Source organism: Manihot esculenta, chromosome 16 (genome assembly GCF_001659605.2).
Source record: "Manihot esculenta cultivar AM560-2 chromosome 16, M.esculenta_v8, whole genome shotgun sequence".
Taxonomy (NCBI): Eukaryota; Viridiplantae; Streptophyta; class Magnoliopsida; order Malpighiales; family Euphorbiaceae; genus Manihot; species Manihot esculenta.
Window position 1 is genome coordinate 3,298,263 of NC_035176.2, and position 16,608 is coordinate 3,314,870.

The 16,608-nt window shown below is 31.6% G+C and overlaps 1 protein-coding gene across 1 annotated transcript; it reads left to right on the plus strand.

Moving 5' to 3' along the window:
- The first annotated feature begins 8,591 nt into the window (after positions 1 to 8,591).
- On the plus strand, positions 8,592 to 9,746 carry LOC110602889 (VQ motif-containing protein 4). The gene has a single exon (XM_021740471.2). The coding sequence runs from the start codon at positions 8,715 to 8,717 to the stop codon at positions 9,552 to 9,554; it is 840 nt and encodes a 279-aa protein (XP_021596163.1). The 5' UTR covers positions 8,592 to 8,714; the 3' UTR covers positions 9,555 to 9,746.
- Positions 9,747 to 16,608: the final 6,862 nt, after the last annotated feature.

The window sequence follows — 16,608 nt, forward strand, 5'->3', positions numbered from 1 at the left end:
CATACAACGAAGGAATGCCAATAGCTGAAAAATTAGATGAAAGGTTGATAAAAAACATCACACTTCAAAAGTTCATCAAAAAGAGTAGAAACAATAGGAGGCCCAAGCCCAAGATAACAACTCTTGAAACTACCCCTGATAATGAACCTGTGGGAGTTATTCATGTAATCGCAAGAGGACCGAGTGTTAATAGGGATGGCAATAAGGAGGTCACAGATGTTCAGCTCTTGAGTCAAATTTCGAGTTTTGAAATTAGTCAAGTCGGATGACCGAGTCTTTTATTTTATCCTTAGAAAAATATTTGTGATTTATATTATAAAACTAGGATGCATTCATCAAGCTTTTTTTTTATACGAAAATTAAAAACGTTGGATGGATGAAAGTATGGAGAGAAGAACGAAGGCCACAAGGCGAGTTTTGCCAGGCCATCTGGATGTTAGTCCCACTAAAAGACCACAAGGTCATCCGGACATTGGTTCCGCATAACAAGGCTTCTCATGCCAGGCCATAATTCTGGCGTTGGATTGTGGAAACAAACAAACAAAGGCTATAAGGCAATTACTAGGCCATAATCTGGGCGTTGGACCATGAAAACAAATAAATAAAGGCCATAAGGCAATTGTGAAGCCATAATCTAAGCGTTGGAGCGTGGAAACAAACAAATAAAGGTTATAAGGCAATTGCCAGGCTATAATTCGGGCGTTGGACTATGAAAACAAACAAACAAGGCCACAAGGCAATTTGCCATACTAGAAGACCAGGCATTGGACACACTAAACAAGGCCACAAGGCGAGTATTTGTCAAGTCACATATCCGAGTGTTGCTCCCTTATTACAAAAGGAGCAAGTTATTTTATGGCCAGCTATTAAACCAATGACAGGGTGCTATGATCGGATGTTGACCCCTTAATAATTTTTATAAATTAATTAAGCCTGGGCAGGCAATGAAGACAATAAAGATATGAGAAAATTAATAATAATCTCATTAAAAGCTCAGAATTACAAAGGAGGAGGGGTGGCTTTTGGAGTCTCTATTACATCAGCATTCCTTTACATCTATTACATTTTCTGGGAAAGCTTGATCAACATCATCAATCCTCTCCTCCTCATGTGTCGCCCCTGCCCTCGCCCTCTTCCTCATCTGGAAGGATGTCATTTATCCAAGCAAAGTCTTCAAAGGAAAATCGTTTCACCAGCTCCTTTTTAACCAAGTCTTGGTCCTCGATGAACATCTTTTCTCCTGGGCCACCATCTCTTGAAGCTCAACCTCTAATTCAACAATCATGTCTGAAGTGGCCTGGTTTACCTCCACCTAAGATTACAGCTCCTGGACGTGGCGCTAAGAATGGCCACTTGATACTCAGCATTTTTAGCCTGATTCTCAAGGGCAAGACAAGAAGCGTTGGCCTCACCTAGGTCTACCTGGAGTTTGTCCACTGACTCCAGAGTCTCCTTCATAGTGCCTTCCACTTCATCAACCCGAGTCTTCAGCCTCGAGCATTCCTCCAACAGGAGCCTCCCATTTGTTTCCTGAGCACCAAACTCTCGCCTCAGGACTTTGTTACGCTCTTTGGCCACATAAGCACAAAGGCCACACTTTAGGGCACAGTGCATGGTATTGTAAAAGAGATCATCCATCTCACGCTCATTCAGGCGGCGACGGTCCTTAGGCCTTAGGGCATTCTTGGTTAACAGGACGGCCAAGGTAGGATCATGAAAGAGAGAAGGCATACGAGTTAGTGCTAAGGCCAGGCGCTGAATACTAGAAGTCCATGAGGAGTCAACCCCCACGCACACAGGAATGGGCTAAGTAGGAGTAGGGACAATAGTACAAGGCTAAAAAATTGGGACATATGAAGAAGCGCCCATGGCAGAAGACTTAGGCTGCAAGGGAGCCGACTCTTCTACTACAAGTTGGGGAGAAGGAGGAGGAAGCAGGACCACTTTGTTTTTGTGGCGAACGCACTTAGTAAGGGGACTGGTTGCCCTTGGCAACAGCTTTACCTTTGCGGGCAGCACACGCCGCCTTAGCAAATCTACTTCCTGACCCGACCATATCTATGTAAATTAAAAAGTAAGTAAGGTAGTTTGAAATCTAAAGAAGACAGAAAGAAGAGTACCTTGATCTCCAGCCAAGGAAGCACTCTCCCCAAGGCAAGGAAGGTGAGGACCGCAGGATTGACTCGCCTGCAAATGAATATGCTAAGACAAAATGATATTCCTCACTGCCTTGGTCATATCTATCTTCTGAAGGGTTTTAGCCTTCGTCAAGAGGAAGGCTAAAGCCTCATCCTCATCCCTTTTCAGCCGGACCCCATCCTTCCTCAGTTCCATCAACAAGCTCCAGCTCATATGGAAGCATCCAAAGCCTCTAAACGTCCAGTGTCGGAGGATAAAAATACTTATTTTTCTACCGTTTTAATGAGGAAGGTATCTGGTCAAACATCATTTGATGTCTATGACCGCTAAAAGACCAGAACTCCTTATTTTTGCGGGTATCCAATTGGTACAGTTGAGAGAATAGTGCTACACTCAGTTTTATGTGGTTATTAAGATAAACGAATTGGAAAGCCACTAAGATTCTCCAGCTATTAGGATGGAGCTGGACAACTGAAAGTTTATGAAACCGGAGGACATCAACAAAAAATGGGCCTATGGGGAACTGAAGACCCGCCTTCAGCTGCTCCTCGAAAACCATAATAGTATCCTCTGCAAGAATCAAGTCATTCACACGAACGCGTGAGGAAGGGGCAAAGACACGAAAAGTCTCTCGAGGAATTTGGTAGGTATCATAAAGGCGGTCTATATTTTACTCCGATAGAACAGACGAGATATCACTAATCGAGCTACCTTCGCTTTCTGGAGCCTCCCTCAATGGAACGATAAGGGTCAGGGCATGGATGGGGCCGTCGGAGGAGGAGCTAGAGGCGGAACCTCCACTGGGGGTAAGAGAAGAAAAAGTATTTCTATTCATTTTAAGAAAAAAGAGAAATATAAATTATCATGGAAAGCAAGGAGAGAATGATTGGAAAAGAAGTAGTGACCAAGTCTTTTTGAAAGCAAAAAAATTACAGTTGAGAGCAATAGTAATATTTGAGAAAGAAGAAGGGTTCTTATAAGATGGTTTTGACGACAGCTTTTGAATGAGGATCAAGAAACGGGGCAGCCATTATTGAAGAGTTAGGTAGGCAAAACAATATGATCAAGAAGGAACTAATTTTAGTGGGTCACATGCCCCAGATCATGAGAATAACTATCACCTTCGAATATGAAGAATCAAAGATCAACGAGCAGACCTCTGATGCTACACAATAGTTGCCTAAAGTAAGTCATGAGCTGTCACCACAGAACATGTCCATGTGGCAAGGATCTATTAAAGTGGGTAATGCGGTCCCACCAAGGAAAGAAAGACCTGGACATCTTAAATACCCAGTTCATCACCAAGCCTCACCCTCCTCTGGATAGATCGAGTCTCAGCATAAAACTACCGTTATCAGGCACAGTTTAACGTATTCCTATTACGCCTGTAATCGCGAGATCACCGGCCTATTAACTGGTGATATCTCTTATTAAACAGTCGGTCATATCATCGTCGAATTATCGGAAAATGTTATATTTATCTCTATTTTTTTATAGTATAAAAGAAAAAGAATTACAGAAATAAAAGTATGTTATTCTCTTATAATTCATTTTATTCACTCTCTTATCCAGTATATTGAATTGAGCGTCGGAATTACCTCACGTTCTCTTTTGTACTAATCACAGTACAATCCATTTTCTGGCCACATCAGATTTATGCATTAACTATATATGAATAGTAATCAATTCAATCTCTAATCTAATGGGCATGGCCATAATCAACTATTAAATTGTTAAAAATTTTTTAAATTTGTGGTTAAGGGTATTTTCATGTGAACTTATATGTTGACCATATACGTTGATAATTGAGGTTACCTTTCTAAAAAAAATATAATGAGAAATTACTTAATCAATTTAAAATTTTATAACTAAAATAATAATTAATTATATTTTAAAATAAATTTGTATGTTGTAATTAACATATTTCAAAATGCATCTTTAATTTGTTGATAATACTTCAAATCGCTAGTGCTTGAAAGATAAATAGAATTTATATTTTATAATTAACTTTTCAAGGTCTCTCTAGAAAACTCCAACCATAAAAAGTGAAAATTACACATTATAAATATACAGAAAAAATGAAGGATAAATTTGTAATTTAATTCTGACTGTGGACCACGCTTTATTATAAATATATATACAAAGTAAATAGAAAAATAATTTAAATAGCTGAGCGAAAGTAACTGCCAGTTAAAAAAATATTTTTAATTTTTTGAAAAATTAAATAAAAATATCAATTAAATAAATATAATTTAAATATTTTTTAAAAATTGAAAGTTTTATAGTTGAATTATTCTGGCCAAACAAGATTTAAGTTTTTAACAGAGAAAGTAATTGCTGAAGGAAAGGGTAAAATCCAATCTCTGGAAATTAGGATAATAACGAAACTGATTTGGGATTAGCCAATCGCTTAGCAGCTGTTTGTTTTGTTAAATTAGAGATTTATTTTTGTGGCGAATCGGTCACAGTGGAAAAGAAAAACGAAAGAAAGAAATCTAATAAAACACTAATTAGTAATTATAACGTTGAAAATAATATTCATATGTTTACTTTTATTTGTTATTTAAATATTTTAATAATAATGAAAAGAAAATAATAATTACATTACTTAAATTATAATAAAAATATCCCTTAATCAACTAAATTATTTTTTTATTTTATTCCAAAACTAAAATCCTACTGAAAATATTAATAATGTTAATGGATTTTTTATATTACTTTTAATTTTTTAAAAAATAATAATAAGGTGATGTTTGGACAAAAGCGAAGGGATGGAGTAATAATAACCGTGCATAAATGCCGGTGGACCCAAGTATAAAAGAAATGGTTTTGGATTTGCCGTTGCTAATACTCAATCTCGATCGTCAATCGATCATGGGTTTTAGATAAAAAGGGCCCACATAATTGAGAATATTCGCCAACATATTGTCTGGAAGCCCATCCTGCTAGAATTTTCTCTTTAATTCTCATCAACTTTGCCAACTATTCAAATAATATTATTTTTGATAATATTGAGAAATTAGAACATAATAAAAATTAAAATATTTTAATTATATTTTAAAATATTAAAAATAATATATAAAAAATAAAAAATTATTAAAAAATTTAATCAATCTAACTAAATCGAATTGAACTAAATTAAATCGATTTAATTCAATTTAATTTATATTCAAAATTAATTTAATTTAATTTTTATAAATACTAAAATTTTAATTTTTAATTTACTTCATTCCATTAGATTGAGTAAATACTCACCCTTAGTCCATTTAACCCAAGAGAAAAATTAAACCATACAAAATTTCCTTATTTTTTTATCTTTGATTTTTTAACTTGTGGACCAAATTCAAACAAGGAGGCAATGATGATAGGAGACCACCTTTTTTTTAATCCACAGTAATGAATTTAACCTTAGTACATATCGAAGAGCCACAACAAAAGGTGAAAACATTACATTAATCTTCGTAATTTTGCCTTGTCTTGGTAAATAGACCTCTCGAGATGATGTCTGCTTTTGTGGTTGCGTGGAGATTGGACCGTTGCAGAATATTTGGCCAAAAACAGTCACTCTGAAAGCTACTTGAGCTGAGAAAAGAAGCTTTTTAAATTAGCATTGGAATCCATGTTTTCTTTTCCTATTCAAATCATTGGAGTGTATTGAATTAAATATTTATTAAAAATATTTTATTTATGATTTAGTAAATACTGTTCATATTAAAATATAAAAAAATATATTTCTAAAAAGTAATTTGGAAAGCTTAAATACATTAACTTTTAGACAAGTGTGAAATTCAAAAATTCCATTCAAGCCCAACAAGGAACAATTATTTTAGGCCTGATTCTGGGCCAGCTTTGGTTGCAAGTCTGACTGAATTACTAAGGATGGAGGACCAGGCTTGCAACTTGCTTGGCCAAAAAGCCCAAACCCATGAAATTTGGTTGGCTTAGCCCAAACCCAAATGATTTGACAAGCTTTTTTTTTTGTGAGAGAGAGGGACATGGGAGGGCTAAGGGTGAGCATTCGGTCGGTTCGGTTTAAAATCGAACCGAACCGAATAAACCGAAAATCAAAATTTTAGTGTTTATGAAAATCAAACCGAACTGATTTTGGTCAGAAATCGAATCGAACCGAACCAGTCTCATTCGATTCGATTCGGTTTGATCGATTTCGATTTTTAATAATTTTTTTATTTTTTACACTTTATTTTTAATATTTTAAAATTTAATTAAAATATTTTAATCTTAATATGATTTAATTTCTCTATATTATTAAAAAAATATATTATTATCACTAATCGGTTCGGTTTGGTTTTTTCATTTTTTTTTTATCAAAATCGAACTGAATTGAAATAATCGAAATTTTTGAAATTAAAAACTGAACCGAACCGAAATGTATAAAAAACTGAACCAAAATTTTAAATTAATTTGGTTCGGTCGATTTTTTCGATTTAAACCAAATACTACGACTTTAGTTAAATATTTAATATATTTTATAATTTTTGGTATAGGATGAGAGAGAGGGTGACATGGCAAATTAAATAACCAAATACCATTAGCTATTAAATATAGCTGATTAGGATTTTTAATTACATTTAAATAATAGTAATTAAGATATTAAACATATCTATGATTTATTTATGAATAAAAATTTGTCGTATATGGAATTGAAATTCCACAGCCAAATGATTCTGTTTAATGATAATGTATTGAAACATTTTTTAGTGGGATGCGTGGCATCTCCACAACAATGAGTCAACCATCTCATCACTTAACTATGGTATCAAAATCCTACGTGTCATTGCCAGCTTTTCCACCAACTACAAACGAGTGCCCTCACTCGCCTCTACTTTATCATTCTTCACAGCGCAAAATATACACCTATTATTCATTTTTTTAATTCAATTTATAAATATTTAATTATAATTTTTTTAAAAAATTAATTAACTCAAAATATTTTTTTAAAATTAAGTGATTTTATATATTTATAAATTTTAATACAAATATATATAATTTAATAATTAAAAATATTTATTTTAATGTAAGATTAAATTTATATTATATTCAATTACGAGAGAGACAGGAATAGACCTAAAAAGCTTGTCAATGAAATTTATTTAAATACGCCAAAAACATAATTTGTCTTTTACTCCATTAATTTTACTTTTATTTTATTTAGTTAAAATAAAATTTAAATTATGAATAAGTTAATTCTTTTAATAATAAATAAAAAAATAATTTTTCACACTTAAATTAGTTTCCAAAATATTAGAATCCTAAATAGTATTAAATCTCACAAATTTAGAAATAATCTACCATGATAAGGAATACATAGTTAATGAATTTTATATTATTTTTAGAAAAATAATTTTTATATTATTTATTAATGGTTAGCAAATTTTTTAACCACCCATTAAAATATGCAAATTCTATTTTTATAGTTACACCTAAATATTTTGTTGTCAATTTCATTAATATTATCTTTGCAAAAGCCTAATATTATTATTGTATATAAAATCTAAATTATTTTTCTAGCTAATATTCAATTCAAATAAAAAAATCAATCAAATCGAATTAATTTAAAAATTCAATTTGATTTTTTATTGATTTTGATTCGGTTTTTAATTTTAAAAAATTTAATTATTTTGATTTGATTCGATTTTAATTAAAAAAATAAAAAAAATCGAATCAAATCGATTAGTTAGTGATAATAGTATATTATTTTTAATAATATAAAAAAATTAGATTATATTAATATTAAAATATTTTAATTAAATTTTAAAATACTAAAAATAAAATATAAAAAATAAAAAATTTATTAAAAATTTAAACCTATCAAATTAAATTGAATCAAACTGAATCACACTAGTTTAATTTGAATTAATTTTTACTCAAAATTAAATTAATTTTATTTTTATGAATACAAAAATTTTAATTTTAATTTATTAAATCGATAAAATATCCACTTAAAATAGTCTGCCGCGATTCAACAATATAAATAATAGATGAAATTAAATTATTTTTTTAATGGCAAATTAAATTAATTTAAAATTTTAATTTAATTTTATATTTTTTAATTTTATTTGCTTTTAATTTTTTTCAAAATTTTTGCTATTATAATTTGATATTTTAAAAATAATTTTTATAAAATTAAATTAATTAATAATTAATTATACTATATCATTTTAATAAAATATAAAAATTAAATTTTAATTAAATTTAAAAAATTAAAAGTAAGAGATAAAAAATAAAAATTCTATTAAAATATCTAACTACACCAAATCAATCTGAGTAGGATTGGTTAAATTCAGATTGATTTATCTAATAATTGGATTTATTTCGATTTTTTATGACTGAACGGTGAGAGATTGGTTAGTAAAGCGTGGTTCGCAAACGCTAATGGAGCGTGGAGATTGAGGTCAGAGAGGAAAATTCAAAGCCCCCAGTCCGCACCAAAAAATTTCTTACCAAACGCAAGAAAAGCAACATAGTCCCTCTCATCCTCCTCTCTCTCTCTCTCTCTCTCTTTGTACAGAACTCGAGCATTACAGTAGCAGAGCATCAGAGAATCAGACCCATCAATGGAAATCTTACCAAATCACCAAGAAAATCACAACCCTCAGTCTCTCCTTCCCTCCCCTGACAGCCACAGCAGCGGCAGCAGCACCAGTGGCAGCAGCAACGGCAACGGCAACGGCAACGGCAACGGGAGCTCCACCACCACTACCAATAATGGATTCCACACCAATCAGCTTCCACATCCCTCACCCAAACCCATCACCAGATCCGAGTCCGCTAACCCTTACCCAACCACTTTCGTCCAAGCAGATACCTCCTCCTTCAAACAAGTCGTCCAAATGTTGACCGGATCCCCTAAACCTACCAACACTGCCGCCGTCGCCGCAGTCTCCCAACCAGACCTATTACCTAAATCCCACTCCCATAATATCCCTCCCATCAAATCCATACCAAAGAAGAATCAATCCCCTGGGTTCAAACTCTATGAACGGAGAAATTCCCTCAAACACCTTAAGATCAATCCTCTTAACCCAATTTTCGCTCCTCCCAGTTCCGTGTTCTCGCCTCGAAAACCTGAGATCCTTTCTCCTAGCATCCTCGATTTTCCGGCCCTCGTTCTCAGCCCAGTGACGCCCTTAATCCCTGACCCATTTGACCGATCTGGAGCAGCAAATTACAGTAACTGTTATAATCCCATGAATAACCCTAACAGAAACCATAACAATGACAGTGTGAATGGTAATTTATTAGATGCTGATGCAGAGGAGAAAGCAATCAAAGAGAAGGGTTTTTACTTCCATCCGTCTCCGGCAACTACACCACGAGAAGCGGAGCCACGGTTGTTGCATCTTTTCCCGGTCACTTCTCCTAGCGTGTCAGGTTCTTCAAATCCTTCATCTTGAATAAATGCCTTTTTTAAAATTTTATTTTGGTAAGAATTTTATATAACATATTGATGGCATTGATGATGGAAATGGCGATGGAAGTGAGAAAGGGGAAAGATATAATTGTAATGTTGGATATTTGTAGAGAATGAGAGGATCTTTGCTTCAATTGTATAATTTAGCTGCTCTTAATTAATTTCCTTTTTGTCAGTTCGTATAATTTCCATAGAAGTGTTTGGTTGCTTGGAAAATTAAGCAGAGGGGTTAGAAAATTAGAAGGGGGAGGGGGGACCAAGAAGAAAGAAACAGACAATTTTGACTCTATCATTGCTGCAGTTATGTATGTAAGAAATTGACCAAATAAATTTAAAACCAGAACAGAGAAATCAATCCAGTAGGAATTAGTCAAACTTGGAAATCTTAATTTAATTTGCTATAAATCTCAAGAAAATGGCTTTTTTCAATAAATGCAAAATGCTAATTGCTATTTAAATTTTAGATATTATTGTTAGTTACATTTTTTTTTTTTTTACCAAAGGTAGATTTTCATTAATAGAAAATCCCTATCATTTGCATTTGAAATTTCTGCAATTTATGTTTTGAATTGTTCTGTGTATTTTATGAGATTGGACAATTAAAATTTTATTTGGTAGTTTGATATCAATTGAATTTAATTTTATGCCATTGTTATTATGAAAAGTATTCAAATTATTATTTAAGTATTAAAAAATTTATTAGTTAGTCACCTAATTTTATAAAAATATTTATTAATTAATTTTTCTGTATTGAGCCTATTTAAAATTTTTCTAAAATATTTAACGTTTAAAATTAATAAAAAATTTAATTAATAAAGTTTTTAAAATTTTTTAAAATATTTAACGGTTAAAATTAATAAAAAAATTAATTAATAAAGTTTTTAAAATTTTAAAAATATTTTAATGTATTTTTTAAAATTAAGAGATTTAATTGATAAATTTTTATATATAATAAAGTCATTAATTGGAAGGGAGAAGTTTATATGAAGGGATGGGCAGAAATGAGAGGGGAGTGGCTAATGGGGGAAAGCTTGTACAAAATGGCAAAAGCAACTTTGGGCTTAGCTGTCATGGAAAGAGTAGATAAATGGGCAAGGAATCTTAGACCCTGCAACCACAGGGAAAATATGCCATTTCTATGTGCTTATATTGGAAGCATCCTGTTCTCTCTCTCTTTTTTTAATTTTTTTTTTTTAAAAGTCTCACGTTCCCACTTTGTACAAGTGTGGTATTAAAGAAAAATTTCTAGTCTACCCACATGGATGTTAGACTTTATATCTACTGATATTAGATCATTGTGGAAAAAGAACTCCCCTATTCACCATTGGATTCTTTATGGGTCCCTCTGAAAATTGCCATCTTGAAAATTTCTTATGATAAGCTTGGCTTAGCAAATATAGTTGGTGCTTGCTCATTTATTTGCATTAGAGTGACGGGGGTGTTAAGGAAGTCCATAAACATATGGGTTTAATGAAAAGATTGGATCAATTTCAGCCACAGGAGATTTTTTTTTTTTTTTTTTTTTAATTTTTTTATTGGGACCCAGTTGGGGAAGAACAGTTGGGAAAGATAGAGAAAGGAATGAGCAACATTAAGTTTCCTGGGTTGGGAGGATACTTTGAATTGGTAGTGTATCAACCACTTGATTTTAAGTCTGCTTTTTGACTTGGAGAGGAGACCACAACTGTGCTGCAAATGGTGGGGAAAGTGAGAGTTGTGATGATGAAAGGCAAGAATTCAAAGAATGAAAAAGTGGAGAAGCCAGAAAACATGGTGTAGGACTGTGGGTGTTCATGTTTTGTTTTTGTCTTAGCTTGTTTGTTTCTGTGCGATTGACTGCATTTATGTTCGTGGGCCACTTTAATCGAGCCGGAAAAAAAAATTATTTAGTTTTATAGTATAAAAAAATTTATTAATCTAATCCTTCGTTAATTTTAGATATTAAGTATTTTATTATATATAGTGACTAGTATAAAAAATTTCATTTTAATTTTATAAAAATATAAATTAATTAGTCTTTCTGATTGAGGGTATTTTAGATTTTTTATGATATTTAATGGTCAAATTTAATGTATAAGAGAACCAAATCAAACAAAGCTGACTAAATTAATATGAAGATAAAGGATATAGGCGGAGAATGGTTGTCAATAAATAAATGCAATGTGTAAAGAAAATTCACAAGAAGAAAATTCCTTGGCTAAGAGACACCCACCCTATACACATACCATAGAGTTTCACTTGGAAATATTTCAAGCATGCATTTATTCCCACTACTTAAAAGCTAGAACAAGAAAAAAAAATATACCCTCTTCTGTTTTTTTAATTGGAAATTGAAATTTTATTTATATTATCGACAAGGTTATGATATGAGATGAATTTTTTAAAAAAAAAGATCGATAATTTTTCATTGAAAGAGTAGTATAAGCCTAAAGGAAATAAACTAAAATCAAAACATCTTCTTCCTCCCAACAAACCCTAGATGCCAACTGAGACAAAAGCAAAAATATAAAAGAGAAACAAGCACAATCTTCACCGGCAACTCTGATCTAGGGCGATCAAAAGACTTCCACAGAGAAGAACACTTGTCTAAGACAAAACCTCCTGCAACCTATCAAAAAAACTAGAGCAACCTCAGGCTTTAGCCCATAAAAACCAGTCCCCAGAAGCGAGGAGGAGCACCGGCAGCGCTCAATCGGCTTCCATATGCCTTGAAATCATAATCTACCACTTATCAATTAAAGTTTTCAACACCATTTATTATTTAAAATAATTTATTTATTTTTTTTATTATCTCTTATAATTCATTTGATTTTGTAAAATCATAGTAAAATTTTTATTTATTTTAAAATAAAATTGTTTAGGTAGATGATCGTCGGACTTCTGGGAAAAAATAGACTCAAAATCCAATAAAATTTAGCCACTTGGCACAAAAAAATTAATAATTATTGATATTTTATTAATTCAATTAATATATGGTAAGGTAGTCCCACTGAAATTTTCTAGCATATGCCCAGCCCATGGCGTTGATCCATTATATTGGTCAAGACTGGGCTCACTTGAAAATTTTCCCCCACGTACAAATTATTCTCTAACGGTATGTTAAAAACCACAAAAGTCCTTATTTCTTTAAAATTGTTATAATTTAGCCCCTGAACATTTGATCAATGAACTAATACTTGTAGTTAACTTTTTCTTTTCTTCTTAACTTGAAATAATTTACTTTCTAAAATATTATCATATTAATTAAATAATACATCTAAATTTTATATTATGCTTTCAAAAAAAAATTATATTAATTAAGTATTTATTTTTATATTTAAATAATTATATATCTTATGAAAATATTAAATATTTTTCAGATTATAATTAACTATATCCATAATTTATATGTAATTTTATCTACCTATAATATATAAAATTTTAATAATGCTTATTATATAATAAAGTTATTATATATATATATATCTATATATATATATATATATATATATATATATATATATATATATATATATATATATTAAAAAAATTATTATAAAATAATTATAAAATGAAATATAGATAAAATAAATAATCTATTAATTATTTACTTTATTTTAGTAAACTTAATAATTTTTTATTTTTATTTTACATCAAATATTTAATTTTAAATTTAATTATTTATAATTTGAAAGATATAACAATTTTTTATTACCATTTATTTTATTTATAATTTTTTATTATAATAAAATAATATTATTTATAAAGTTTTATTCACAATTAAAAATTTAGTACTTATTTATTTTAATATTTATTTTTAATAGTATTAAACTTTTAATTATTATAAATAAAATTAAGACGTTAAAATTTTTAAAATAATAAAAAAATAATATTAAAAAATAAATGTTTTATAAATTTAACTTGTCAGATAAAATAATATATTGTAAGGATGAATTAATTTTATTTAGTAGTAAAAATTTTATCATTAAATATTTTAAAATATAATGTACGCTATTTTTCTTAATAAAAAGTATTTTTAATATTTTCATTAGGAAAAATCAAGCAACGTTTACATCATGAGCGAGTAAAGATTCTAAAGCAACAAGAATCTCTTCCATCCAAACATTATATTAGTCTATTTCTGTGCAACTTCCAGCTCATATTGATCATGAGTTGTGCTAAAGCATGTGCAACCACAAACATGCTAGAAAGTGAGAAGACAATTGTAAACAATCTTGTATGCTCAACCCAAGCCCATTACCAAAACAATCAGTAGTTAACAATAAATCAATACAAATCTTATGATTAGATTCTGCAATCAACCGATTAAAGCTCAGAACAGAGGTTAATTTCAATTCAAAAGTCATGACCTTATTTTCAGAAATAGTCGTATTCCAAGTACCCGCAACACATGTTGAAGCACAAGCCATAACTTGTTCATGTGCAACTCCAAAAATAACTCCAAAACCCACTGATCCTTCTCCTACCAGACCAGCTTCAACATTCATTTTGAGAACTCCAAGAGGAGGAGGAAGCCATCGGTAAAGAGATTGGAGAACTAGATCAGTAACATCCATAGTTTCATGAATGAACCATTCGAAATGCGGTAAGCATCCCTTTAGATTTTGTCCAAATATCCTGCCCATTCCACACCTTCCCTTCAAAGAATATTTTATAACGGCTCCATATTTGATAACAACACAAGTTATGGTTTTCAAATCTTCTAATGATCATTTGTCACAAAGTCCCATCCACCATTGTTTAAAAGCAATTCTTGTGACATAACACCCGAGTTCAAAGATGAGTTAGACCATATCTCCTATTTAAAAGGAAAATCACTGTATAGATATACCGCTAACTCTAGTGAAGGATACAACAAACGGTGTAAAGGAATAGATGAAAGTCGCTGATGCAAAGTAGCTCGTATTGGGAGGATATTAAGCACCATCCACCAAAGAAATTGAAGGACTTTTGATGGAACAACCAATTTCCATAACTTTTGCTGTGTACCTGCACAGGCAGAGCTAGAATAAGTTGTGTTAGTGTGAGTAGCATCTAGCTTACGAGAGAATGTCAAGCGATATCCACTCTTAACAGCATAGTTTTCATGTCGCTCATAATGTCACATCCAACAATCTGGACTCTTAAAAAGGCCTAAAGGGATAAGTTGAAATCTTTATACATCAACAGATAGTAAATACATGCGCCACCAAATCCCAATTCTACATCTGTTAGGACCATCAATTAAGGTAGATACTGTAGCATCCAACGAGACTGTAACTTTTGCCACGTACATGAACAGGCAGAGCTAGAATAAGTTGTGTTAGTGTGAGTAGCATCTAGCTTACGAGAGAATGCCAAGCGATATCCACTCTTAACAGCATAGTTTTCATGTCGCTCATAATGCCACACCCAACAGTCTGGACTCTAAAAAAGGAACCGATAGTAAATACATGCACCACCAAATCTCAATTCTACATTTGTTAGGACCATCAATTAAGGTAGATATTGTAGCATCCAACGGGACTGTATTGGGACGAGTGATGACTCAAATAGTGATTGGTTGAAGTATCCAAGGATCAGTCCATAATTTTATAGTAGTGCCATCCTCGTTTTGCCAACATGAGTCCTGCAATAATATATATCGACCAAACAAAATGCTCCGCCAAGTATAGCTCGGAAGGGAATCAGAATAAGCATTAAAAAAGAATTTTGGAAGTAATATCTAGATTTCAACATACTAGTCCGTAAAGATTCTGAATATTATAAAATGGGCCGGTCTTGCTTTGCTAACAAGGTCTGATTAAAGAATTTAAAATCTCGAAACCTAAGACTCCTTCCTCTTTTAGTCGACATAAAATGTACATCGATACTTCAACAATTAAATTCTCTCTAATGGCCCTAAGCATCTTCCCATCCATGCGTGTTGCAGCACTATGGGTGGAGAAATCATCGAGTTGGTGGATTCAAATTGATAGTTATTTTTAGGGTTTTTTTTTGTTTAGCGAGCCTTTTGTGTTCGGTTGATTTAAGTAATGATCTTGGGCTACATCTCTTTTTTGAGTTGTATTTATGATTTTATTTATGTATTAGGCTTCGGTTCCATTTCTAAAGACCATTTCTCATGAATGAACTTTATCCTCTAGGAAAAGAAAAAGAGAGAAAGAAAAAAAAAATCAAGCTAGCATCTTGGGCTTTTTGCCTTTTCAAGACAAAATAAAAAATTATTTCTTAAATCCTGATCCGGAAAATACTAATTCACTCTCTACCGCACTTTTGAAGTGCGATAAAGCTTAATGCACTTCAAAAGCGTGGTAGCTTTTTGTTTTTTTTAATATGTATAAAACGCAGTAAACTAATTATTTTGTTTAAAAAAATTAATTTTTATGGCACTTCTAAAGTGGGGTAATATGCAAAAGTAACAAAAATTCTATAGTGCTTTAAAAGTGTAGTGGAATTTCTGTAGGCCTGTCCCATCAATAGGAGGCGTGCCTGTCTCCTATTAATGAGACATAACAACTTCCGTGCTTTTAAAGTTCAGTAGTGTTAAGAACTTAGCATAGAGTGAAAAACTAAGAGAATTGATATAGAAAACTGATTATATTATTGAATGAGAAATAGCCTTTAAATAGGCAAACAAAACAACTAAATCAGAGAAATAAAAGGAGCACTACTAAGTACTACTGCATAATCAGATGTGCAGAAAATAAATGAATAAATCCCTACAAACTAGGACATATTCTAACTGAATTTTGACTCATTATTCAACAAACCCTCCCTTAAACTAATGTTTGCAAACATCCAGTTTAAGTGAAAGTTTGATCAACTGAACACACTCCTAGAAGTCCTCTCAACTTCACAAATGCTGCTTGCTTAAGTGGCTTTGTCATAATGTCAACTACTTGATCTTCACTCTTGCAAAATAATAAATCAACTGTACCATCATTGCAGAGATCACGCAAAAAATGGTAACGAACATCTATATGTTTGCTCCTGCCGTGCAGAACATGGTTTTTTGAAATCTTGATAGCTGAAACATTATCACAGAACACTTTTGT